The 27,628-nt window shown below is 40.4% G+C and overlaps 1 protein-coding gene across 2 annotated transcripts in view; it reads left to right on the forward strand.

Moving 5' to 3' along the window:
* The window catches only part of IGF2BP3 (insulin like growth factor 2 mRNA binding protein 3), a 112,266-nt gene that overhangs the window by 78,009 nt on the left and 6,629 nt on the right, over positions 1–27,628 (forward strand). For both annotated transcript variants that reach the window (XM_032109712.1, XM_032109720.1), the window contains 7 exons: positions 488–772; positions 2,947–3,081; positions 3,631–3,753; positions 6,205–6,340; positions 8,216–8,347; positions 23,245–23,364; positions 27,378–27,452. In XM_032109712.1, coding sequence (XP_031965603.1) covers positions 488–772; positions 2,947–3,081; positions 3,631–3,753; positions 6,205–6,340; positions 8,216–8,347; positions 23,245–23,364; positions 27,378–27,452 — 1,006 coding nt within the window. The remainder of the gene's footprint in view (positions 1–487; positions 773–2,946; positions 3,082–3,630; positions 3,754–6,204; positions 6,341–8,215; positions 8,348–23,244; positions 23,365–27,377; positions 27,453–27,628) is intronic.

Raw genomic sequence — 27,628 nt, forward strand, 5'->3', positions numbered from 1 at the left:
ATTTTTTTCATTCCTGTCACAGCTATATCAGTTATTGCAAAAACTCCAGCCAAATAGCTATGCTGGCAAAAACCCTAATGAAGGTGCTGTGATAGCAGCTAAAAAGTTTTCCCTCTGGTGCAGCTTTAATTCTATTTGGGAAATTGATTTAAATTAAATCAGGCAAAAGAATGTTTTTGAGTGCATAAGCTCTGTCTCCTGTGAGGTTTTGCTGATAGGGTTGGACCAGCAAAATCTTTAAAGTACATGGAAGCCCAGAACAAGCAAGAGCTAACTTGTAGTTCTTAATATGGTGACTTTGTGTAATCAAAATCTTGGCTGAAGAATTTCAAATGTAAGTTTTCATCTTGGAATGAGTTTCTAGTTTCACCACGCAATTTAGAAAGAACAGAAGTCTACATCTGAATGACTTGTCATTTCATAAGGCCCTGCATGTGATCATGGGTTTTTTTTAATCTCTTCTCTCCTCTCCTTTGCAAATAAACAGAGCAATAGAAAAACTGAATGGGTTTCAGCTTGAAAACTATTCCTTGAAAGTTGCATACATCCCTGATGAGATGGCAGCCCAGCAACCTCCACAACAACATCCCCAGGGAAGACGTGGATTTGGACAGAGGGGTCCTCCGAGGCAAGGGTCACCCGGTGCAACCACAAGGCAGAAACCACAGTCAGACGTTCCTCTGCGGATGCTGGTTCCCACACAGTTTGTAGGAGCCATTATCGGGAAAGAAGGAGCAACAATCAGAAACATTACAAAGCAGACACAGTCCAAGTAAGTTATTTTACAAAACTGTAATTAATAGCTTTAATATTGTGTCATCATTGCTCATGTAAAGAGGAGTTCTTAAAACGTCATTACTAATCTGCATGGTCAGATAGCAAATGAAGACAACAGAGAACAGGAAATGTTTTGCAAGAATTATTTAAGGACTGGATTCTGTTCTTGACACGTGTTCAAACACTAGCTGACTTTTTTCTCCCCCTTTAAAAAAGGAGCACTAGCATGATGGTACTCTGTTGGAGACTTTTGCTTACAGATATACTAATATGGTTCTGGCACAAAAAGAGAAACTGAAAGAGCTGTAATATGTTGTTCTGGGGGGCATACACTCAGTGTGGCGATACCCAAGTCTTCAAGTGTTTATTCTAGTTTTAGTTTGATTAGGGCATTTTTAGGATTTGTAAGTGTTGTCAATTCAAGATGTGGGGGGAAAAACCCTAAAAAAAGAACCTTTCTATCTCCCTCACTGCTTCTTACATCTTACCCCCCTCTGTTTCTGGAGAATGCATTTGTTGCTATCAAGTTGCAGACCACACCAAAACACAGATTAAGGAAATGCATGGGAGGCAAAAAGCAAGCTGCTAAGTGACCTAAGGAGCTTAGGGCACTGGGGTCTAGAGACGCTGGAAGAGATTGTTTCCAGTGTGCGTTAAATCCCTACCCACAAGGAAGAGCTCAGCACAGATGCAGAGGGAGGTGGGGTTCTGATTCCAAGAATTTTTCTAGGATGCCCCTAAAAACAGAGAATTAAAATGCTGCCTTCAGCAGCACACTGGTAGGAGTCCCCAGCTCTGCAGTTGCAGCAGGCAGGACCTGGGAATGAGCTGTGTGTGAGGGGAACAAGGGTGGGTCATAGCCTCAGCTTTGAGAGTAGTTAGTGAGGATAAGGGACTCCTCTCTAATTACACCCCAACCCCCCACAAACAGGCTTCCCCAGCTCCCCAAACCCAAGATTATCATGATGCTCCTTCAAACCTCTCATTAGCATGATGTAACCCAGCAGACTATTTAGTGTGTTTAACAACACAGGTTTAAGAGATTTGTGGTGTCCTGACAAGACTTGGTTGTAATTTTTCTCTGGGTAACCAATTTTTCAGGTGATATATAAAACATCTAATTCTTGGACTATAAAAATCCTGGAAGATTTGCATGAGGAAAGCTTTTATATCTAAAAGAAGGGTGGGTAGAGCAGAAATAATTGCAGGTTGCTAACTTTACGGATACGTGACTTTGAGAATGATGTTTTCATTGGTTTGGGCTTAAAAAAAAAATAAAGAAATTTCATCCACTTTCAGTTCCACCAAGGATTGCCATTGGTTTCTTGGAAAATGCTGCATTGTGAAACAAAATGAGTTTTCAATACTTCAAAGAACTGCAAAAATAAGGGGGCTTCTTGAAAAGCAGCATGGTTGTTTCAGTTAGGAAATAGCTATTACATGCGGAAGAGGGGCAAAAACAAAAAGCAGAGGTGGAAAGAATATGTGAGCTGCAGTTACTGGCAGAGGAAAAGTAATATCCAAGGCATTGTCTTTATGCAGGTCATAATTAATTTCTGCTAAATTCTTAGAACTACATAAACCTGTTGTAAAACAAGGCTAGTAGTTTCAGGGTGGTAGAGGGTGGAGTAGAGGAAAGGTAGTATCATGACAAAATCAGGCTGGAAAAGTATAAGAAACTAATCCTGAAGATGGATGCAAAGTACTGCCATGCTACTTGTTAGCAGAGGAGTGCTGGGAAATTCTGCTGTTGAGGTAATTAAAGATAAGATGGGACAGAGCCTGACTGTCCTGTAGTTGCACAGTCATTCTAAGTGGAGCAGTGGGGCTGGAGATGGAGCACTGGGAAAGCTTGATGAGGTGCTGTCTTCAGGGGTTTAGTTGTCTATCTAACAACTCCCCTGACTATCTTGATGGGAATTTACTGAGAAAAGGAGATCCCAGTGTCTGCAGAGGTGGGGCTTAGCTGGTAAAATCAGGAGGAGAGGCTCTTCGTAACACAACAAATTAGTATTTAGGATATGTTTAAATAGTTGTAAACTTTTCAAGAGTAAACCACTAAAATGTAGCCACTGTTAGCTCAAAATAAATTAGTTTTACGAGAGTTGGAAATACACAAGGTTTACCATAGACTATGTGGTTACAGTTAGTGTTTTTCTTTCTTTCAAGAATTGATATTCATCGTAAAGAGAATGCAGGTGCTGCTGAGAAACCAATTACCATCCACTCAACTCCTGAAGGCTGCTCAACAGCTTGTAAAATTATTATGGAGATCATGCAAAAGGAAGCTCAAGATACTAAATTGTGAGTAAAAAGCGTTTCATCGTGGAAACATTAAAAATTCTGAATTCTCGCTGGCTCAATTTAAAGAAGTAGTTTTTAAAGCTGTTAACAAGTGAATATTTGCTGTTATCTGTATCTAAGTAGGTAAAGAAACTGAGATATTTTGCCTTTCAGGACAGTCTACTTGCTTAGTTAGCCCCAGCATGCATCTATGATTTCAGTTGTTGCCTGGCTGTGATTTTGAGGTGAACTGGAGCAAATATGGAAGTTTCTTGAGCAACTGAGAGCTTTTAGTCAGAGCGAGCATAACAAGTTGTAAGCCCTCACTAAAAGCTTTAAGATCTATTTTTTCCCTCCCAACAGCTCTTGCTACTTCACTCTGAGCTTTATTTAGCTCAAGGTATGCTGCAATTAAGCTCGAAAAGCCCATTGTACCTGCACTTTGCATCCAGCGTTAACCTGTGAATGGGAGCTGTGGATATTTCTACGAAAATAAAATTCATCCATAACACGCATAAAAGCTTGTGCTCTGGTCTCCAAAAGTCTCACTAGGTATAACTTCCATTACAGTACAGAAGAAATTCCCTTGAAGATACTGGCACATAACAACTTTGTTGGCCGACTTATTGGCAAAGAAGGAAGAAACCTGAAGAAAATTGAACAGGACACAGATACTAAGATCACGATATCGCCGTAAGTTTTTGGTGGCCTAATCTTTTGGTGAGGTGTCTCAAATGGCAGCAATGCTGCTGTGGGACATTCAGGTACAGAGTTCTTAGAAAAATATTATGTGTGTGTTAAAGGCTGAGATAACAGCCCTTCAGAGACCTTTCCATCATGTGGATTAAACTGTTACTTAAGCTCAGTTAAATTTTATGTAAACAGTGAGTCTTCATTGTAAACTCAGTCAAGAGCGAGCCTAAAAATAACATAGGCTATGTGGAGCTTGTGTTAGACTATATTTTAAGTGTCAGTTGTTTTTAACATATTATACCATATGTAATGATGAGTGTTTGAAACTGTAAGTCTGGATCAGTTCTGAGATATGTGTGAAAATGAGTGAATTTAGTGATGTTTTAGTTTCTGGTATATATTAAATTTTTGGACTAGAGGGAAAGAAATAGAGCAAATGGATACTGAAAAGGGTATTTTAGTAGCAGTGCTGTCCCTCTTGACCACTAGCAGCCAAACTGCAATACACTGGCTGGTCTGCTTCAAAGTAATACCTTTTTTCCTGAGTTTGTGAGGGTAACTGAGACCTGTTCAAATTTAGCTGAGATTAAAAGGGAGTTTTCACCTTTACTGGAAATCTGTAAATCACTGATTAGATTAACATCTCTGTAGAAGCTTGGCAGTCAATAGTAGTTTTACCCTGGAGTAATATCTTCAGAGAACCTCCTGTTCTGAATAATGAATGCTCTGGCATGAACTTTCAAGCATTTGAAGGCATCCTGGATTTGGCTCTAGCCAGGAAGGGTGAGAATAAGGCTTATAGGCTGTAGGAAAGGGAAAAAGTTTGGAAGACACATGAGGATATGTGAAGAGGTGTGAATACATGCAGGAGACAAAAAAAGTACTGCAGAAAATAGCTCAAATGAGGACAAGGAAGCTGGGAGTAAATGTGCTTCCTCAAAAAGAAGAAATCAAGTTTGGATGAAAGTACCTGAGGCCTTCCTTAAAGGTGTGTGTTTATGGAATTAGTCTGAGGAAGAGAAACAAATCAAATAGAGAAAAAGCACCCATATAGGTGTGCTTCAAGAATAGATTTTCTAAGGCCAGCGTGCTTTCTTAAATGTGTTTGCATAAACAGTTTGTTTGCAAACAGTACGCAGACTAATGCTATTGCTTAAAGGGGGAAAAAAATGTGTACACAGAGTACATGAAAAAATGGTCTTCATTCCATGAAATCCACTTGTCTTTATTGATGATGACATAAATAACACATTGTCTGTAAACAGCTACAGAGTATTTTTTAATTTAGCGAGTTAATGGTTTATTTGCATTAAAATCTTGGCCTCAAGATTGTATTTGTCATACTATGCCTAAAATAGCCCCCTGAAGTCGTCTGGTGTAATCAATACATAAATGAGAGCATATATGCCCATTGATTTTGCTATATCTAATTAGTCTTTCCCATAGTCTCTTCATTTAGGCCTTTCGGTAAGCTTGTCCATAAGTTTAAAGTAAGACAGCTCGTTTGGGAAAGTGTTTCCTCTCTTCTTTGGGTTGTTTTCCACCACTTTCCTTACTGAGGCAGTACTTCAGTGCTCATGCACTGGAAGTTTAAGGCCTGCTTTGTGGATGTGTTTCGCACCTGCCACTGCTTGACTGAGATGTGCAAAGGTTTGCCACACTGCCTGCTGTGCAGGAAGGCAAGGCCTTGTGTGCTGCTTCCTCTCTGCTTCCTGCCGTGGGCTTCCTCACTCCTACATCATGCCCTGGACTTTGTCTTCACCCCTTCACGTTTTCTCAGTACGTGGATATGCCATGGCTTCCCAGTATGTTTATTCCATGTTACCACAGTAGGTTAGCATTTGTTGCTGAATAAAGCACTGGTTTAATGCTGTCACATTTTCATTTTCCCTGTGGAGTTATTAGTATTTTGCAGCAAATGTTGACTTGCACACAGCCTTTCTTTTTTCCCATTTTGAGGGCTTGGAGGCTCTCCTGCAGTTTCCCTGAGGCCCGGCTTTTCTCCCGTTTCCTTAAAGAATAAGCTACAGTTCTCAAGAAAAGAAAATGTTTTGGGTCTTTTTGTCTTTTTAATGGTGTTTCTGGGATGTCTAAAATGAATGTCTGAAGCCCTCTCCCTGTTGGTAGTGCTGGTGTGGTGTGTGAAGTGGGACGTTGCTGCACCGCCCTGCAGCTCGTGTTCGTGCACAGCGTGGTTGTTTCATTTCGTGCAGCACCCAAGTATGTCTCAACCAGCCCTTGCCAAACCTCGCTGTGGTGGGCTTTGTTGTGGTTCCTATGAGGACAGATTTTCCCCAGATTATCTGAAACCTGTGTTTGAGCCCTGTTATGAATTGATACTATGCTCTTTGGAGGGCAAACTTGACACACTCGGATGTTGTCGTGCTCAAATGATAAACCTGGATTATCTTCTTTGTTTGCTAATTAACTGTGCTTCTGTTTCATTTGCAGATTGCAGGACTTGACACTCTATAATCCGGAAAGGACCATTACAGTTAAAGGCAGTATTGAAACTTGTGCCAAGGCTGAGGAAGAAATTATGAAGAAAATCAGGGAGTCCTATGAAAATGATATTGCTGCTATGAATGTGAGTTTTAAGATGTGGGCTCTTTCTGGAACTAAAACCACAGAAGGATTTTGGGTGTGAGGAACCCCTGGAGGTCACCTGGCCCAGCAGTGGGTTTGCTCAATATGGGCCCCACTTCCAAGTTAAACGAGGTTATGTAGAGACTTGTCTTCTCCTTAATATTTCCATGGATAGAAAGTGTCTGTCCATTTCCACGGATAGAAAGTGGTCATGGAGTGTCCAGCACCTCTGGACACCTGTGCTCTGTTTCACTGCTCTCATGATGAATTTTTTTTCCTAATATCAAATCAGAATTTTCTGTTGCAGCCACTCTGTTGACTCTTCTATTTATTTGTGGGGGAGTGGGCAACCATTTTTGTTATTTATTTGTGTGTGCTATTTTAATGGAGGTTTTTCTGGTTCATATTTGACTGGGGGAACTGAGAACTTTGGATTGAGGAAATTAAATAAAAAAGTATAATAAATTTTACTTTTTTCTTGTTGCAAAAGCCTGAAGAAGGGTGTGTTTGTGCTGCTGTGGCTTATGTGCTCTGGCTTGCATGTTTTTTAAAGTAGTGATTCAGTCTCTTCACATAAATAACATAATAATGTATGGAAGAAGGATCTCTCCTGTTTTTAATTATTTAATTTAAGAAGGCTTTAATAAAGTTTTTTCTTGATACAGATGATAAAGGCATTTAGCTATTTGAAGATGATTGGTGATTATATAATGAAAACAACATACCTCATTAGTTTGCCAGAGTGTTACTAATGGATATTGAGAAATGATTGAGACTTTTGATAAGTTAGGAAAAGCTTTGTGTGTGCGTGTGTATCCAAATCTTATGGTCTAGAGTTAGAATGGAAATATTTTTTCAGTTTACAATGGTCCTGAATTTCCAGAAATGTCTCTTCTTCATGGTTGCCCTACTGAGTAGAGAGAATATTTTCCCCCCTTTCTCTCCCTGCCTGTCCCACACAAAGCAAATTGCAGTACATGAGCTACACATGAGGAACAAAGTCAAAACCAAATTCAATAGCAGTGCATTTTTGTTTCATATGACATGGTGTGAGTTAGAGACTGCGTTGCTGTTTGACGAAGGTATGGAAAGTCAAAACCCACCTCTGTTACTGCATAGATTTCAGGTTTAGTTTGTAGTGGTTATTAAGGTTGTTTTTGAGGTGGTGAAGTTTTGAAGTTTTTTGGTGATTGACTTATCTTAATGGCCTGAGATAGCTAAAGAGGGACAGACACTGAGATATTTCTAAAGCATATTCATGCTTTTGAGCAATAATCTGGAAAAGGGTACTCACAAGTTTTGTATCAGACAACAAATGCTTCCTACCACATGATGGTGTCACTCTTCTCAGGTGTGGTCAAGCAACGGACATGCAACTTCATAGTTGATCCTTTCCCAGCAATTGCTGGAGGTATCTCACTTCCTCTTTTGCAAGGGAGAGGGGATGGGGTTATAGTGTCACATATGTATTGCCCCAGTGTAAGAAAAGCAGAGGTTTGCACATGATCTTTCTGTTTCTACAGTGCTGTCTTTTTAGTATGAGGCCAAAACTATTATTTTTCTGATAAATATGTTCACTCTGAAAGTAAATAGTACTATTATCTGAATATCTTGCTGTGAAGTTTGAAATGTGTTTTGCTGATGAAATTGTAGCAAGTGATTCCCATCTGCTTTTCACACTATGAGTTTTTAATGTTATTGGTCTGTACATGTGTCTAGGAAACAGGTTTGAAGGAGAGTCCTTCGGGTAATCGAGATGAATTTTTTGTTGTTGTTGTTTTAAATAACATCCCACAAGCTTAACAGCATGTGCCAACTAGGATTTTATTAAAGTTAATAACCAGGACTCTAAATCTTGACTCTTCTGCCATTGCAGCTTCAAGCACATTTAATTCCTGGATTAAATCTGAATGCCTTGGGTCTGTTCCCACCTTCTTCTTCAGGAATACCACCTCCCGCAGTGAGTGTTGCCTCCGCTGCTGCTGCTGCTTCATATCCACCATTTGGGGTAAGGGAAGCTCTGATTTTGGATGGTTAGTGGATGGTAATACAAATCTGTACAATGCTGCTGTTCAAAACTAAGAAGACTGCTGCATTTTTTTGTGAAGTTACCTGGAAAATCTGGGAAGGGTGTTTTGCTAACTGTGTTCTGCCCTTTTTCTAAGTGTTGTCTGTCTTCCTGCTTGCACACTGAAAGATATTTCATATGGCTGCAGTTGGGAGCAGGCATTAATTGTTTTTCTAGTGAAATGCTCAGTGAAGCTGGAAAATAGTGCTGCTTAGAAGAGTTAGATTTTATTTTACAGAGAATTTGAATTACTGCAGAAAGAACTCTCACATAAAATAGAATTTTAAAATTGCTGGAATTGGCAATTAATAATGCTAGTCTGCAATTTTATTCCTTTTGATATGGAAAAAAAAGAAATGATCTCTTGCCATAAAGTGGGAATCTATATGTAGCTAAAATGTTTGTTTGAGTGTAGCGGTTTTATAAATGCCCTGTTGAAATGCAATACTGCTAAATATATAGGATGAAAATTACATGGATTAATCTCCAGAAAGCTGCAATTTACTTGCCAATTTGCTCTCTAAAAAATATCTGAAAAAGTTTACTAGAACCTTACTCAAGTTCAGTGCTGACTAGTAAACATAAGAGGTCTTTTGCTATGGAGCAGAAGGTAATTTATTGTATCAGAAAGCTCCAGAGTCTGTCTGGAACTGAGATGGTGTTTTGCTGTTCAAGAGAAGACAACCTCATTATAAAGAGAAGGTGATTTTTCATCTCTTCCTTGTTTCTGATGGTGGTGGTTGTTAGCAACTCAATGGAAGGTGAATTTTCAAAACAATTCTAACAAGTCTCTTAAGAAGTGGATGACAGAGCTGTACAAACTCTGATGCGTCTGACTTCGTCCCCTTCTTTGCCCAACAGTGACATCTAGAGAGCTAAGTCTGAGACTTTTCATGAACTAGAAAAGTGAAAATGCAGCACAACACACTGAACTTTATCAAATAAGCTATATTGTACTAAAGGGTAATTGTTGTCTAAATATTTTTCCCCAGAGGAAGAAGCCAAGAGAGAGTCACTGCAAGGAACAGGAAAAATTCCACTCTTGTAGCATTGTTTGTGAGAATGAACAACTTTGGTGTTATGAATGCATTATGAACTATATTGAGTAGAATAGTGGCTTTATCAGAAAAATGTGCTTTAATGAAAGCTACAATAGAAATATATTTATACTTTGTTATTTTACTGTCAATAGCAGAGCCTCCATTTATGACAAATGAATTCTCTCTCACACAGTCCTTCTGCACTTTAATTAGATTGGCAGACTGAACTAAACAATACAGGTTTCTGCTTCACTGTATTATATAAAATGCCATCTCTGGTAATGGATTACCTCAATTTTTTTCTTAAGAGGAACTAGGTGTGGTTTACTAACAGTATAGAGCTTTCCTTGTTGGTAATTAAAAGTGTGGCTTTTCCTTTCTTTTTACTCCAGATTTGCAAACTACTTCGCTATTCTTGAGATTCATACTGTAAGCCCACAGTTCTGTTCATCACTTGGTTTATTTTCATTTCTTTCCCACTTTTTCCCTGTTGTGGTTTTTTTTTGCTTTTGCTTTAAATATGCACCTAAACACTGCTGAATTTGGTGGTTACTCCTGTCTGTCCCTCTGTTGCTAGTGCACCTTTACCCCCCAAATGCACCTTTTTTGGCCTGCTAAGATCTCTGGCAGTTTCCAGCTTTCTGGAAATAGGATAATGGCAACATCTGGAAAAAAGCATCAAGAAGCGAATGTCATTGTGTAAAAGTGTAGAAACTGTGCAGCTGGAAGGACCACTGTCTGAACTCTCTTGCTTTGTTCATGCTCAGTCCTCTGAACTGGCTCCCATTCCATGCAGCCTGGATGTGTGACAAGCTAACATGCAGAAAGAAGGGATAAACTCACAGATTCTCAGGGTGAGCTCCAACAGCTTTTGTGGAGGTTGGGGGTGGTACCAATACAGCCCCTGAGCCAGATAAGAAGGGTTTCTAAAGCAAACACATGAACAAGTGGAGCTATCTCCCCTGTTCGTACTTAGACGTGTCGGTATTTGGAAAAGAGCAGGTGGTTCTGTGGGCTTCAGGTGAGTCAGCCCCTCGGGCTGACTGACTTACTCAAAGTGCTTGTTGCTCTCTGAGGAGAGAAAACAAGAAAAAGTATGAGTGTTCTTTTAATGGATGCAGTTGTTCAGAAAACAAAGTTTCTATTTCAAAGACTTTTAAATCTTGCTTTTTTCTGTAACTTTTGAGTTTTATTCTCCTGTAATTTTTTCCTCTAGTAAGAACAGTTTTTCAGACACTGATTAAATAGTTTATTGGGGCATGCAGAAGAAGAAAGAGAAAAAAAGTCTGGCTGCATTTTGAAGGAGAAATGGATACAATTTGAAAGGCTAAAGGTAACCACAGGGTTAGGTCATCTAGGAGAGCTCACGAGTGATTTAAAAAATAAAATTAAATCTGTGTAACTAAAAGAGGCTTTGGGGAAAGAAAGTCTCAGGAGAAAAATTAATGAAAAATTCCCGGGGAGACTTTGTCCATTTACCTATGCGCTATTTGTTACCAAGTTCCTTGTTTTGACAAAAGCATTTGGGCAACCCAAGTCCCTTTACCTTGTTTTCAGTGCATGTCCTTTTATGCTTGGGAGCACAGATTAGTGGACACTGAGGATATCCCTTTCAGGCAGCTGGAAATCCTTTCTGAAAACACTGCTGGCGTCAGGGTGTAAAGATATGTGTCCTGCTGCTGTCCTGCTTATTTTTGTGTAGTGCAAATTTTGCCTTCTGCTCAGGGATGCACAGGGCTGGCTCTTCCCTGCCTCCTGTTTGTTTGACTGAACAGAGGTGTGTTCCTCAGCAGTTTCAGCTGCACCATCACAAGGGGCCTCTTGGCATCAAAGTGTCATTGAAGTCTGTGCTTGCAAGCCATACAGCGAACCTTGGGACCCCCCCTGTGCTGTGTCTGAGGGTGTGTTTGAAGCTCTTGTAATATCTTTGTATGCACCCTTTCTTCACCTTGTTGTGGGGATGGGCTCGACTGGGGCTCTCCCTTGGGTCAGAAGAATTAGGTGGGTGAGTTTGGGCATTTGCAGCAGGGTTTCCATATGGAGCTGATACTTCATATGTGCTACTTTCTAGTGACAAGGTGTTGCTGTGACCTTGTGTAGGACTTGTTCCCAAAGAACCTGAAGTGTCATCTTAATTATTGAAACTATTATGTGCCACACTCCTGCTGCTGCTTTTTTTATATGGGTATAAAGAGGAAAAATCTGCATAGTAGACAGATCTAGGATTTTGTTACGGTGCCAGAGCTTAGTGACAGGTCTGAATGCTCATACGTACAGCTGGAGCCAAGTGTTCCCAAAACATTCTGTACTCAGGAGCTTGGGACTGAGTAGTTGAATAGGTTTAGCTGTGTTACCATGTGTGTGATGCTTCATCCTATCCCTCTTCATGCAAACCTTTAAGAGATTTGACAAAAGCATAAACATTGTTCTCCAGCTGCTTCAGGTACACTCTGGTATCACAAACTTGAGATGATGATCTTATCAAACACTAGTTTGCATTTAGTTCCTTGGACTGTGTCACATTCAGGAGAATGATTTCCATGTGACTCGGAGACCTTATTCCGTGGTGGTTCACACTGATGTACAACACCAAAGCCTCATCCAATTTAATCTAATGAGATGCAGATTGTGTCTCGCTGCTTTACTCTTTGTCCTGGCAGTGGAGCCCCCACAGGAAGGCACAGGTTGTCCTTGGTACTTGTCTGGTAACAGATACAAACACACACATGGGCACATGTCCATTGCATGTGGCTAACAGTGTCTGAGCACCTCAACCAGTGAAGGCTAACCATCCATTTTTTAGTATTTTTACTTATTGCTAGCAACAATTCTTGATATTGCAATTGTATAATATATTTGTGGAGTCCAAGCTCTGTTTGCCTGTTCAAAGCACTCATTTTGTGCAGTCACTCAAAAGGGATGCGATGGAATTGCATATTGTGTTTCAGTTCTTGAATTTTCCTCTTTTTGCAAAAGTCCAAGATCTGTTTGTTTTTCCCTGGGCTCCTAAAAGACAGACAAACCAGACCTTGTGAGAATCATTGAAATGTTTTAAGGTTTGAGGGAAAAAGTAGGACTTAAATGTCTCAGTTAAGAGTATTAAGAGCTAAAAATTCTTTTTACTGTCAAATTGGCATGATTTTGCTCTTATGATCCTGGTGATATGATCAAATTAATGCCTTTTTTTTTTTTTTTTTTTGACTGATCTGTGCCCTTGTGTGACCATATTAAGGACCAGTAGCCTTTCTGTGCCTATTTGTACCTGATGTCTTGTCCAGATGCTTTTGGGCCTGGAAAAACCACCACTTTCTGTTTATCCTTAAATCTTTCTCCTTAGCTGTGCATTTAAATGCTTGTGTGCGTTGCAGCTCTGACACAATTGCAGAGAGCTTTGTTAGTCTGCCCACTGTCACTTGTAACAAATGCCATGACCTGCGCACCTGCACAAAGGACTGGGATTTGTATGGGGGGGGGAGTAAGGTTCTGCAAAAGGGAATATGACCCATGCTTATGTTTTCCAGAAGATATGTTGCCACAAAAAAAAAATGTTTTAACAAGTATCCCAGCCAAACTGCTTCAGATGTAGTGTTGTTCTGCTCAAAGCTGTTTTGATGGAGTTGTTGCTTCTGTCCTCTGAACTGTGGGGAGAATATGCACATGCTTGTCTCTCAAGAATAGAAGTTTGTTCTCATGCAACACTGAAGGTTTTAAAGCTACAAACAAACAAGAAATCCTTACCTTAAAGCCCAACCGTGTACAGCCATGCAATAAATACACCTGGCCCACCCACTGGGGTTAAATGGGTTGCACCCTTCCTTTTACAACTGGAACTTTGCATATTTAATTTCACATCCAACTGCATTTCTTTTGTAGCCTCTGTGTCTGAAATTTGGCATCCAATGGCATGGGGGAAGAAAAGGGCTAACCTGTGGAAACCTCATCCTGCCCTTGAATGCCCTGAAACAGGGTAGTATAATTAAATCTGTCTCAAGGCAGATAAACTCAAACATAAAGTAAGGTGAGAAGCAGACAGCTTTTCTCCATAAGAGGAGTTCACACCAGCTGCTCTCCTGCATCTGGAAGGGCATGGAAGAGATACGTGAACTTCTGCCCTGTGAAAGTTGGCTAAGGTGAAGAGACGCTCCTCTGCTTGCAGTGGGACTGCTTTCTCTGCTGGTCTCTTTGGACATCCATTGTAGCTACTTGAAGGTCTGCCTTCAAAAAAAGCACTCTTTCTAACCTTTCCTTTAGCCTCACAGTAAATTTTCAGGTTATGTGATATGCATATGGGCTTCTAGGAAGAGAGGAGTGGGGGAAAGGAGATTGGAGAAAAAACCAAAACAACAAAACCAAAGAAAAGGTAGTTTTGTACAGTAAACAAAACCAAGAAATCAAACCACCTTTTTCTGATTGCAAAGAAAAGTCTTGTACAGCTAGGCTGATAGGTTGCTTTCCTTTATTCTTTGCCATCTCTTGAAGCTTTTTGTTGCAGGTAAGGAATATGCCAGTGGAAAACTTTCTCCTTAGAAGATGTTGTGGTCAAGGGAAAAATTTCTTCTTTATTCTCCGGTCATTTTCTTAAATAATAATAGTAAAGAAGACATCTTCTATATTGCATAGAAGTAAGAGAAGAAATAACTGTATTGTGCTTTTGGCAGGAAAGAAAAGTAATTTAAAATGAAAAATTGCTTCATTGAGGGCCTTCATTTGATGCCCTGAGCATAGATGAGAAAGACAAGGAAGAGGATAAACTGTCCTGTTTCCAGGTACTTTGACTCTTACTTGGTGAAGTTGGGCTCCTTTGGATGTCTGGGTTTGATAGGATTGGCTCGTGCAGCTGTTATGTCTGACCTACCCAGAGGCAGTAATGTCTGTACATCTATAATGTGCGTAGTTGCAAGTGGCTTTGCCCTAATTTGCCCAGCTTGTTAAGCAGTAGATGATTTTTGAGAAGCTGTCCTGCAGCCAAAAGAGGATGTGGTTTTGGGGGGTGAAGAAGGATTTGCCAGTGTTTTTACAAAATTATTTTTTATCAGTGAAATTAGAACCCTACATGCGCAGCACATACAATCTTGAGGAGGGCACTACAGGACAACAGCATTGTCTGAAAAAATCTACCAGCTAATTAGACTTCTTTTGAAGATTGTAACCTCAGTGCCTTGAAATACACCTTTACTGATGCTTAATTTCTTACATTCATTAATGATGCATTTTTTGACAACTAAAGAATTTGCTTCATGGTGTGTAACATTGTGGGATTGTTTTGCCCTGCGGAGAAAATGGTTGGTCTTCCCACTGGGTTGAAACTCTTCTGCTTCTGCCATGCTGCGTTCTCAGGGACACATGTCCAGAGCAGTCAAACTATTCTGCCTCTGGAGATGGACCAACCCCTCAGCAAGGGAATAAAAAATGCAATTGGCACCATATGATGTACAAAGATCTGGCAAGTCAATGGTAGTTTTTCGAGGTGTTGAAGCCTCCAGTTATTCTTAATAGCTTCTTTTACAGTTCTGAGGTTGTCATAATGCAAATAGAATCACTTGTTAACTAGTAATCCATGCTTTTTAAAATAAAAATGGTTTCTTCTTCGCTACAGGTTTGAATACTTGTAGAGATATTTGTAGTTTTTTGGAACAAGAGAGTTAGAATTTGGTTCCCTGCCCTTAGATTCGTATGCAAAGATTTAATCGGAGTTCCCTTTACTATCTCAGACTCTCAAGCCCTAAGTACCAGGCTCCACGCCTTCTGAATGTTAAACTAAATGGGAAATTTAATTCCTTAAGGTGCCAAATATTTTGTTACTAGAGTGTATTGAGCTCCTTCAGGCCAGAAACAAAAGTAGGTCAAGTCCTCATTCTGTTGTATCTGGCTCCATCTCTGGTTTGTTTGTTAGTTAAACATGATGGAAAAATAAGTGATCTTTGTGTTTACACAACCTGTTTTTCTGGCAGCTGTCATGGAATCTGAGAGCAGTGCCTTTATTAACCAGAGCTGATGAGCACCTGCATCTTCCAAAGCCACTGATTTCATGGGCAACTTCCATGGGTTTGGAGTACCCATGTGGCTGCTGTGTCACAGCCCTGATTTTTGAAGTGGAAGTGTTTCTATACATATACTTTATGGTGGTCATACAGTGTTGCAACACTGAATACCTATGCTTGCTGCTTGTGAATGACCAGCAAAATTCCTGCTTACATAGTTTCACAATCTGTTCCTTATGTTGAATTCTGATTTTGGCTGTCTGTTCTGAATAAAAGGTGGCAGATTGCTTTTTTTGGCATTGTGGCCAATCAGATTTTGCAAAAACAAAAAGTTCATGCCATGTTCAGAAATATGTCAAACCAGTTCCTGCTTGTGAAATGCCTTATAACCAGCCTGCCAGAAAATGTTCCTTCTCTGCTTCCGTGATTTCTACTCCCTTGTTCCTAGCTAGGCTCTCATATTGGAAACACTTCTGATATGTGTGGTCCTTTTAGTGACTTCTAGCAGTCTTAGAAGATTCTCATGTCTTCCGAGTTAGAAGATGATCATGATGAAAAGTACTAAATTTGAGAGCCAAGAAGTGGAATGAGTAGTACTAAGCAAAATGATTTTAGTAGCCTCTCACTTAAGGTACTGACCATTGTGTAAGAACCAGCTGTCTTTGAGTTTCAGGTGCTGATGCGCAGCAATCCCCAAAATGGAAACATAGACAGGGGTGGGTCATTCTTAGATTTTCAACCAAGAGGAGAGGACCAGATCAGCTGGGTGGATGGAGGGTACCCACACGTCATTTCTGAGGCTGACTGTGGGGAAAAGAGGTAGAGCTGCATGGCCTTGCCATGGGCTCTGTGTCCCAGAAAGGGTCATGCCCTTGGTTCATCTACTGACACCAGTGTTTCTCACATAATGCAGCAGTTACACTAAAGGGGAGCATCCTGGATTAACCTGGGGTTCATGGGAAGGTGAAACCCTGGGTGAATGGTGGCTGTACAGTTCATGCCTGGTAATATGAGCAACGCTTTAGTGTGCAGATCAAAGCTAAAAATGTGCATTGCTTCTTTTAAATTGTTTTGCTACCTCTTGACTGACTGAATTCAGCAGTGCAGAACTCTTCTGAGTGTGGTCCTGGCTTTTCAGGCAGTGAATATGGCAGAAAGCTTTCGACTTGCAGCATGGACCTAAATCTGTTTGAAATAAACCTAAAAAACTTGGAGGGTGCAGGGAGTTCAGGTTAGTTTGTTGATCTGCACTGGCAGCTCCACTTCAGCTCAGTTGACTGTACAAGACGGTGACACAAGATATCTGCAAGGATGTTGTGGAACTGTGGATCATGTTAGACCTATCTACTAAAACTTTGTTTTCCTTAATGAGCCCCTTGTTTCCAATGAAGGCTTAAACTTTTAGCACTACTATTGCAAAATGAACACACTAGGATTTTTCACCATCATCTCAAGCTTATTTCTTATCAATGCATTGAATCCTTGAATGTCTTCAAGGATACTTGGCTTAATGTTCGTTTCCTCTTGCTGCAAGTTTTTATTACTAAATAAATAAGAGCATTTGTTACAGCTGTGGGCCAGGATAATTCTTCACAGTACATTGCAAAAACATGGTTTAAATTTTGGCTTTGGATCTGGTACAGGGTTTGAATAATATGATACCTCACTTCCTGGCAAACTCAGGGTATTCTGAAGACCGAATGAGTTGTCTGTAAATCTGCCTTGTCTTGGCAGATTTGGATGTTGGGAAGGGGGGAGAATGGCAAAAAAAAGACTTTTTAATGCAGTCACCTACTGTCTGTATTAATTTACTTTTACAAAGTGGATTTGTTTACTATGTAAAAAAAAGCTAACCAAACCCAGTATCCCACCAGGCTAGGTGGTAGCTCCATGCAGTCTTAAAACAGGTCTTAATTATTTCCTTCACAACTAAGAAACCTGATGCTGACTCAAAATGGATAACATGACTTTGTGAGTTAAAATAAATACTTCATGCTAAGGTAATTAATTTGCAACATGAAACATAGGCTTAGAAACCAGCAAAGATTTGATTCTTCTCCCATTCATGTCTGGCTTAAAAGCCTATTTACTTCAGTGGGTACAATATTTTTAAAGATTTACAGCCTTATCCCAAATGTTGCCAAAGGTTTACCAACCACATGCATTTGGTGGAGCAAGGGGTCTATGGAGACACTTACGCACGAGACTGGAAAAAATTTTGTACCGTTGGCAGGATTGCAGAAAAAGCCTGAGATTAATGTTCAAATTAACTTGAGGGACATAAATAACAAACATGCTCCCTTATAAGCCCTGCCACGGGGCAGATCACACCACACACTCATGCTGTGGGAGACTGAGGGAGCTATGGACTGACTTAGCAGCAGCATCAGCCAAAATGAGGAGAGGAGGTGTCGTCTTGGGGAAGAACAGAGGAGGCAAAACTCTGTTGACTTTTCTGTGTATTTTTTGTTGTTCTGTGTTGTTGTTTTTGTATTTCATATGCCATTCTCCAAATAGAATGTCCACTCCCACAGCTCTAGTGGTTTGGGACCTGCTTTTTTACCTACCACCCTCTACCTGGAGGATCATCGTTTTCTTTTTCTGAGCTTTAATTCTTGCCTGGCTGTGCTATGGCTGTTACCCAAGCATGAGATGAGGAGGAATGCTTTTCTTTCTGACTAATCTATCAGGTAAGGGAAAAGCTCTCCTCCTGTGTGGTTTTCTGCAGTTCATCAGTAGGACTGATACACAAGGAATTGGCAGAGAAAAGTTATCACAACTTTATTCTAAGGGCAGTTGGTGCCTACAAATATTTCTAACCCTGGAAGCAAGGATGGTAGAAAGAAGAGTGAATCTGCAAATTTTCTTGGCTGGGAGTCCTCAGCTTCTAGCTCTGGTGTGAAGCAGTAGCCCTCATGCTGAAGGACAAGTGGCAATATCCCAAGGAGGGGAAGAACCTGCCTCCTGCTGAGGCTCTGGAAACCAGGAAATGATGGCTGTGCTAAGCCAGTTTCCTAAGAGTTAACGTGGTAGGGTAGGCAGCAGAAGGGAAAATCTTCTGTAGGGCTGCAGGGTCTGGCTGGAGTGAAGGGGATAATCCTGATGCTACCAGCAGTGCAGGGGCTTCAGGTGTGCCCAGTGTAATGGGGAAGCAGCCAGGGGTTACAGGATTTACAGACAGATGAGTCTATGTCTTGGATGGAGGTGGTGGGAATTTAAAGGAGAAATATTAAAAAAAGAAAATAAATGGTTGATATGGACTGTTAGGCTTAGGGACAGATGGCTGGGGCTCAGGGACTTGCAGGAGGTATGGAAGGATGTGTATCCAAGCTGCTCCAGGAAAAAGAGTTGTACTAGTGTAAAAAGTCAGAGCTAATGGTGTGCTGCAAGAGTTGCTTAGTGTCAGGGGCAGTGTTAGGGGGCAGATTGATTTCCATCTCTGTGTTAGATCACCATTTCCAATCATGATTTAAATGAGCAAGAAGGAAATCTGATTTAAGTCGACTCATCAAATTTTACATGTGTACTTTAGTTACTTTTCTGAAAGCCTTAGAGTGGTCTGTACTGCCACAGCTACCCTTTGCTAACAGTGAATATATCTTTCTATTTATACAAGTCTGCAGTTTGCCATTTGCTTTGGGTAATGTATTTTTCCCATTTTCTGTTAAAAAATGAAGAATGGTGCTTTTTCTTCTTTGCTTGATTAATTTTAACTTCTGATTTTCATCAGGAAACATTTGGATGGAAATTGGAATCCAATTAATGAATGAAACCACCATTTAAAATTGTTTTCATTAGTTAAATCTGCTGGATATAGACAAAAATTCCTTATCAAGCCTGTTTTGTAACTAAAGCAGACTGATTTTTGCAGAAACAAAGCAAGTATTTACAGCTTTTTATGGACTGGATTAATTGTTTCTGGTCACCATGCTTTTGAAGAATCTGTTTCTTATATCTAAGAAATCTTGGCTTCTGGAGCTCTTTTCTTAAAACACAAAACCCCCAAAGAAAACACAGAACCCCAAAGCAACCTAGATTCTCCATCTAAGTGAACATCTCAGTGGTATCTGTGTGCCACAGCTACACAAGACAAACTTACTACGGTGGACTAGCCATGAGCCCATACTGCAAATATTTCTGGGGTAAAAGAGGTGGTCTGTGCATCACAGATGCTGGAGATGGTTACTTGCAAATTAGGGTAGTTGTATGGACTACGCATCTTGGTGAACCTAGGCTGCTACTTTAGAAGATTTTCTTTTCGCATTCCTGTCAGTTCCCAGGGCTGGGCTGACTTTGAGTAAAATATTTTCCTATGTGGGGAAAAAAATAAACTGAATGAGGAGGAGGAGAAAATTGTCCAGGAGACCTCACTCTTGTCAAATGTATATACACATATATATATTTTGGCTTTTAAATTGTAGGTATAGGTTTAAGCAAACTTGGCTTTAAGGGAGTGAACGTTGAAGCTCAGATTTCAGAGTAGGAAATCAGTTCCCTAAATTTAGTGCTTCTAACATATGTTTAACATCTAGGAATCTATTTCTGATATAACTCATGTTAGGAGTTCCTGGAAAGCTCTGTGACTTATGTGGCATGGCATGGGTAAGATTAAATTATAGCTGATTTTCTTCCATCCTGAGATCCCCAGAAGCATCTGTAAGATTGATGGGTGGTGTAGTCATTGCATTATGTTTTGATGTGTTTCTTTTGCAGGATAGGTTTCCAGTAAATACAAAAGGATTTAAAAATTATTGTGGGTAAGGAGATGGACAGATAGTAATTTGAACTTGGTGTTGTGGTACTCTCAAAAGCCTTAGTTAGATTTGATTTCTGCCAGAAGAAAAAAAAGAAAGAGCAGTATGGTTTTTGAGTGGTTAAAAACCAGCGTGCATAACATAATTTCTCTAAATCCTGTGTGATGTTATGCTGGGGATGAATTTGGCTGTATGTATATGCCATGTATGTGCTACTCCAGACAAGAATTTTAAAAATTCCAATGTATGAACAGTTAAATATTGACAGATTCTCCACTGTTCCTTAATAAACATGTATCATTATTATATCAAAATGCAAGTTTAGTGTTAAAGAACTTCAGTCACATAAGAAATAATTTTTAAAAAGTCCTTTAGGAAAAAAGAATTTGGAATGTATCAAAAAGTCAAAACTATGAGGAGGGATGGGAGGAAGGTGCTACCAGTGAGCTGACTGTACAGTTAGAACATGTACATCTTCTGTCTTCCGTTGCCTTTGCTGCCGATGTTTTGTGTTTAAGGGTGAGGCAGCAAAAAGGAATTTTAGTGGTGAATTGAATCTAGCCAAGAAAGTGGCTTGAAATCAAACTTTGGGAAGAAGAGGGGGAAACTGCTTAGCAGGCAGATGGGCAACAGAGGGAAGGCAGGAAATATATGCAAACAAAAACAATGAAGTTTGATTTGTTTCTATGGTACAGAAACGTATCTGGAGGTGGGTTTAGGTAGAAGCTGCTGAAATTCTTGAAAACCAAGTCAAGTTAAATGTTTGATTTGCAGCAGTGTTATACAAATTAGGCTGGAGAAGTATATGAAAGGGAAAACTTCAGCAGTGGATTTTTGCAGGAGCTGGAGCATGTGTGGACAGTTGAATGCAGGGGTCAAGAAGAGGATCAAGCAAGGGGGTGGTTAAGCTGTCAGGATTGGAATGAGGGGTTGCTTCTACACCCAGAGCAATGGGTCCTTGCAACGTAACAGGAAATCCCAAATGCTTCATGAACTTGTAGCCATTTAGAAACAGTTTTTTGTAGTGGTAAGATCAAGTGAGTACCTACAGTAGCATTTCCAAATTACTGGAAATCTTGCTGGATTCACAGTGAACATGTAAAAGGACTTACTATGACAGCACTCAGGATGTTTGTAATAATAGGAGGAGAATATGAGTAATCTTCTGGAAAGTGGTTTAACATATATACTGAAGTGACTGGTATCTTTCATTACAAATATGTAGTTTTAGGGCGTAGTTTTGAGATAATTTTAAACTGATCTGTAGGCAGAATAAAAGGGGTGCTCCCACCTTTTCCCATTCCTTAATTGTTGTTATTTCCTCTTTTGGTCTCAGACCGCCACTTGTGTGGTGCTCTGGTTATTTGGGTCAGGGACTCACTGCCTGCCTTAAAAATCAGCTGGATCTGCAGTCCTCAAAGCACACCAGGCACCCAGGGAGGCTGGGTGTGGAGGGCTGCATCCACGTGGATTTACACCAGCATAAAATGCCTAAGAATCCTAATGCCTTGTATGTGTGGAAGTACAGGGTAAACTGTTCAACTGTTGCAATCACCTAAAGTGTATCTGTTCCCAATATCCTATTTTTGGGTTTCTTCACCTGGTACATGGAGCTGTGCCTGGAATTTGTATCCCCTAAGGTTACAGTTGACTTGTGTTTACCGAAAATGAGGTGATAAAACTTGGAAACAAGCATTTTATTCTGATTTGTTTATGGTTAATGCAGGGGGACTTTGCCTTGAGGGACTTAACCTTGAAAGAAGTTACTGAAATTTGAAAGTAAGCAGGGATAGTGTTTTTAGGAGTGCATCTTTGCTTTGCGTTGCATATAGCAGTGGGGTTTTTTTCTGAAAATATCATAGAAAAAGCTGGTTTGGTGAGCTTCTCTGGGTGAGTCTGTATCCCTACAAAATATACTACTGAGCAAAGCTAAATGAGCATGGTTGGTCCCATGTGCTCTGCTTGCTGGTGCTCCGTGCTGGTCTGCATGGTGGGTACTGAGAAAGCAAGGATGAGGTCTCAAAAGACCTCCCCACGAAAAGTGCTTTGTCTTATTGAGGATGAGCAAAACTAATTTTGAAAATACATAAGAGGGCTACACAGAGGAAGAAAAACTTTAGAAGGAGAGGTGTGCAGTGTCTTAAATACCTCCTAGTTCAAAGAGGCCTGTGTGAAATGCTTTCGAGCGGCAACCCCGACGGAAGCGGATGGATCAATGGTGCAGCAGTGCGTATTCGATGGTGCTCCGCTCATCCGAGACAGGCTCTTCTGAGGCTGGTAAAACAGTTGTGACTTACTGTGGCATATGCGAGCCTGCAGTTTGATCGCTGCTGTGCGGCACGTAGAGAGGATCTGGAGTATTATGGCATGCTCTCCAGCTGGGCTTTCTGCTTGAAAGCAATTGGAAGATGCAGTGATGCCTGATACCCAGTGGGTGCAATGCTGGGGTCCTCTCACTTCTAAGAAACACGGTGTTTAATTTACTAGCCTGTGTGAGGACGGCTGCCAGGGCTCCAACTGTTGCATAATGTTACACAGGAGGAATCACTGGCAGATTTCAAGCTGGCTATCATTCCAGATCACTCCCACACAAAGGAAATTGTAGCATATATGTAACTCTGAGGCTTTTTGTACTGCTCTCAGCACAATCTAAAATAAAAAATATAACTAGGAAACTAGAGTTTGCCTGCTCAGGCTGTAGCCCCTTTGCTTGTAGTAGCCTTACCTGCAGGCTCTTGCATGTGGAAGAGAATCCAGACAGCGACAGGTAAGAGTGAAAGCCTCACAAAAAAGCAACACCTCAATTGTTTTTTAAAGTTCTAAGCATTAAAATTGTGAGTATTTTATACAAGATGAAAGAATCCTCTTTTGGCTCAAACTGGTTTTCATGTTCTGTGGATTTTGTGATTCCCAGAAAAAGCCAGACCTTAATACTCAGACATCACAGGGGGAAATAAGATTTCCCCCTCATTTCCATGCATGCCTGTTCTGTACCCATTTTCCTGTCAATCTGATTTATAATGTTCAAAAACATTCACTGCATTTTTCCTTCTTCCCCACAGCAACAGCCCGAGTCTGAGACTGTTCATCTGTTCATCCCAGCCTTGGCAGTTGGAGCTATTATTGGCAAGCAGGGACAGCACATCAAACAACTTTCTCGTTTTGCAGGCGCATCTATTAAGGTATTATTACACCAACTATAACTTTCTGCCTATTCTACGTGACGCTTTCAGCAAGTTTGCACAAGCCGTGCTTTCGTGAACATCCTCCCCCACTCCATGCTTAGAATGTGATGTGATAAATGGAACATTTGTTTATAAATCATCTTTTAATCTTCCTTGAGACAAGATAATTAGAAGCATGTTTTCAAACGTCTCCTGAGGTGTGAAATATAAGCTGCAAAGAAAACGACTTTGGTGGTCCTAGAAACAGACTTGTGCCTTAATGATGCAGTGCTTAAAGGCTTTCTCCTTGCTTTAGGTAAAGTGAAAATTGGTGGGGTAAATTCCCCTTCTAACTACAGCAGCACAGCTGAAGTTTCCTGCCTTCTTGGCTGCCCCTGCTCTGTTCCAGATGGATTGGTCTGGGCTGTCAGGCTCAAATGGCTTCACACTGAATTGTTCGTGTTGTAACTTCACCCGTGTGCTGCTCCAAGCTCCTGGGGCCAGTCAGTCCTTAAACAGCGTGTTTACCTTGTTATCAGGTATAACATCCAGCTGTTTGTGTATTGACCACCTCAGTGTAGCTGAGAACAAGATGGTTTGCAGAGGCTAACCTCTAATAGAAGCTTAAGTCAATTTGGTGAAATCTTTCTTGGCTGTGTACAGGGGTTAGTACCAGTTGCAGTTGTAGGAAAGCCTTGGCTTTTGGTCACTAATGCTATTGTAACCACAAGTATCCTCTCCAGATGCTTGAGCACTTTTTTCTTACAAATAGTATTTTCTGCTGTTTTATGCTGAAAGATAATGTTTTGGCCTAAACTAAAAAAGAAAAAAGTTTAAAGTACAGTGTTCAGCTTTAGTATGCTGTTAGATGGACATTTTACTGCACAGATAAAACAATTGTTTTCTTCTCAGCCCTCTTTGTTTTTGTTTCAGAGGGGCGATGTGTTTAGCGAGTGCTATGGCAGGGATCTGCCGCAAGTCTGGGGCACAGGGCAGGAGCTGGCTGTGCTGAGTTGAGCTTGGTGAAGCTGAGCTTGGCTTGGAAGGTGTTCGTCTAAGGATGCAGAGCAAAATAATTGGGGAACCCCGATTAACGAGTCTTGTGTGTGGTTTGCTGAGTGCTGATCCGTTTACTGGCCAGTCAACCAATGACACCCTGCCCAACTCCATCCTTTTTGAGCAGAATGTTAAGTGGTTATACTAGCCAGATGGTTTACATTAGTTGAGCACCAATAATCATATTTTTAGGGGAAAAATGAAACAGAAGAAAGTGAGAGGTGTCAATATTTCTTTATCAAATCTGTCTTGCATGGGGCTGTGATGCATCACATGAATTTCCTCTTCCCCTCTCCATTCCCACAGCTTGTATCTAAAATTTAAGCACTGTATGGAAGGTACTGCTAGGTGGAGAGAGAAATGTGAAACAACCTGGACCTTCAAGAACCCGTCCAAACTAGTTCTTCAGTTGGTCCTTGGAAGAGAGTTTAATGGAAAGGGAGTTTCCAGTGCTTCTCATGCATCTGGCTAACAGTGGCCTCAGGCTTCCTCTACTGGCTGGCACCCTTCTACCCCATGCATTTAACATTTCTGCGTTAATTTAAATTCAGATAAACGTTTTCTTGAGCTCTGGTCTTTTGTTCCTTCACTAAGAATAAAGCTAAGAAATTTTGTGAAAATAAGACTAAATCTTAACAAAAGAGTACAGATACAGGGTATGCTTGCTAAATTGGGAAGCTGTATGTGTACTTATCTATTAAAATAATGCAACATCACCTGTTATCTGGCAAAACAATGTGGAGCAACAGGCTTGCTTCTGTGTGAAAGTATTAAATACGGCAACTGGTAAATTATTCAAAACTTCTAACCTTCTCTCATGTGGACCACCTGCCCCCTGTCATAATGTTGGAGTGAAATAATAAATTGTGAATCAAGGAATCTGTGCTTTTAGCTAAGAGTTGGAGGGAGTGCTGCCTGAGTAACTTTTTACTTGCCAAACTGCAGTAACCATACTTTGTGGAGGAAGTAAGTCTGCATAATGCTTGTTTTGAGTTGTGCTGTAGCTTGTTACAGCTGAAAGCACTTTACATCCTCCTGCATCCTCTCTGTGCTCATGCTGAGCTTTGTAGATCTGGAGAAACTCATTGGCCATGATGTAAGACCAACCTGCAGATGCACTGGGCTTCTGTATGAGGCTGCAGTGTTCAGGCTGTCACCTCAGAGGTGCACGTGGCTGTTGCTGAGCTCAGGTTGTGACCCAGTGCTGGGGGTCACTGCTTAGCAATGCAGGCTCAGTGTGGGACTCCAGCAGACTCAATTATGCAGCAAAAGAGACAGGCAGAGATTTCAGTTTCCTGCTGCCCACCCTGTGCTACACTGCTGGGACCTGTTGTGAACCATTGTCATCTCCTTGGTTATAAACTCTTTCCAGAGCAGCCTTTCCTGATGAAAGATGAACCTTATGGGGTTTGAGTGTATCAAGTTGTCCGTTTGTGGCTTGGCATATAGAAGATTGGTTGTTTTCTGGTTAGGAATGTAAAGATGTTAAATCTCAGAAGTTAAATTCACCACTTGTATATTATTTGTATGTCTATAACTATTTTTTCCAAGGGCAGACAGACAAAATTAACACAGAATTCTCTTGGTTTACCCCTTCAGACATTGAAATGTTAGTTGGTATATGTTTCTTTTGCAGCCCTCAGCCATATTTTACCCCAGCTTCTGAGAACAGGATATTCTAAGAGAAAATCAAAGCAAGATATGTCCCAGAACACTGAGACACATATAAGACATAATGAAAGCTTGATGGAAAATATTTTTCCTAAAATTTTAATGAAGGTGCTGGTGTTCATCCAGAAAACAAGAGGAGACTGAGACAAACCACAATGTCCACTTTACACGAAAGACAATTGTCAGGCTGAATTCTGTTCAGTCAGCTGCTCTAAACATGCCCTGAAATTTTGCCCCTCTAAAATACTCGTTCCAAAGAATTGAATGGATTTAGTCTGTTTGTTCTTACCACATCGTGTCATATAAATGTACTGCTGTAAAATTTATGTGTATTTTTAGATATATCTAATTGGAATTCATAAATAATGAAAAATAGATATGCAAACCAGACAACTAGTATATAATGCCTTCTCCATCTTAGGGTACAATACAAATAATGTTATAAACTTTCCTTAGCAAAATTCTTTAGTGAAAATGATGCCTGGTGACTGGTAATTTGTCTGAAATAAACTACAGCTGTTAAATATGAATAACATCCCTTGCCAACAGCTGAGATGAAATTCTGTAGTGTTTAATATATTGCTCATTCAACAGCAGCTATGTAATACTAGATGCAACAATGGAAATGTCAGTTGTGATAAACAAAAGATTCATTCGGAATGTCAGAGGCTACTTTGAATTATTCAATGCCACTGGAGTCTGAGAACAACACCCACAGAAATCTTACTGTTGTGGTGACATGAACTGCTAAAGACCCTACAGGCGTCTCTGTCTCAGCTCTGGTGGAGCTTAATTTTTATTTGGGTCACACATTGTCCGGTATAGAGGAATGTTTTGGATCCGATTAGTTACAACAGTAAAGTGATCTTCTGTTCTCAGGGGAAGGGATGCAAGCTTTTGCTAATGAGCAAAGCTTGTTAGAAAGACTATTCAAGCTAGTGGGGTGGGTAGGGATGAGAATCTCAGTTTATTAACCAGATTTGTCTTTTTGAAGGCTACGTGTCTTACATCACTCATAGCCACATGAAAATGCCATGTGGGATTCTGCCATATGTGGCTGTGTCTTTAATTTTCAGAAGTAAATTTGCTTATGGTGGTTTAGCCAGTTTCTCCATATTTCATTACAGCTAATTAATGCACTTTAAAGAGAACAAACCCGTCATGACTGAAGTGTGATGCTACTGCTGTAACGAATAATTTTTCACTCCTGAACAGAATGTGAGACTGAAGTGGGGAGGAGGTAGCTTTAAACTATTCCTTCAAAAGACATAAACATAACCAATAGCTATGTTTATCCATTCTAGATTGCCCCTGCTGAAGGACCAGATGCTAAGCTGAGAATGGTTATCATCACTGGACCTCCAGAAGCTCAGTTCAAGGTAAAACATATAAAAACTTGTCAGTATGTAGTGGCCTTTGGACCATAAGGGACAGTACTGAAAACAAAACTCTTGGTTCCAAGCACTCTTTATTCAGAATTTTAGTAAACACTTGGGTTTTGCTTTCCTTTTGCTGAAAGGTGTCTCATAGGAATATGAGTAATACAGTACTATTA

The sequence above is a fragment of the Corvus moneduloides genome, chromosome 1 (genome assembly GCF_009650955.1).
Source record: "Corvus moneduloides isolate bCorMon1 chromosome 1, bCorMon1.pri, whole genome shotgun sequence".
Lineage (NCBI taxonomy): Eukaryota > Metazoa > Chordata > Aves > Passeriformes > Corvidae > Corvus > Corvus moneduloides.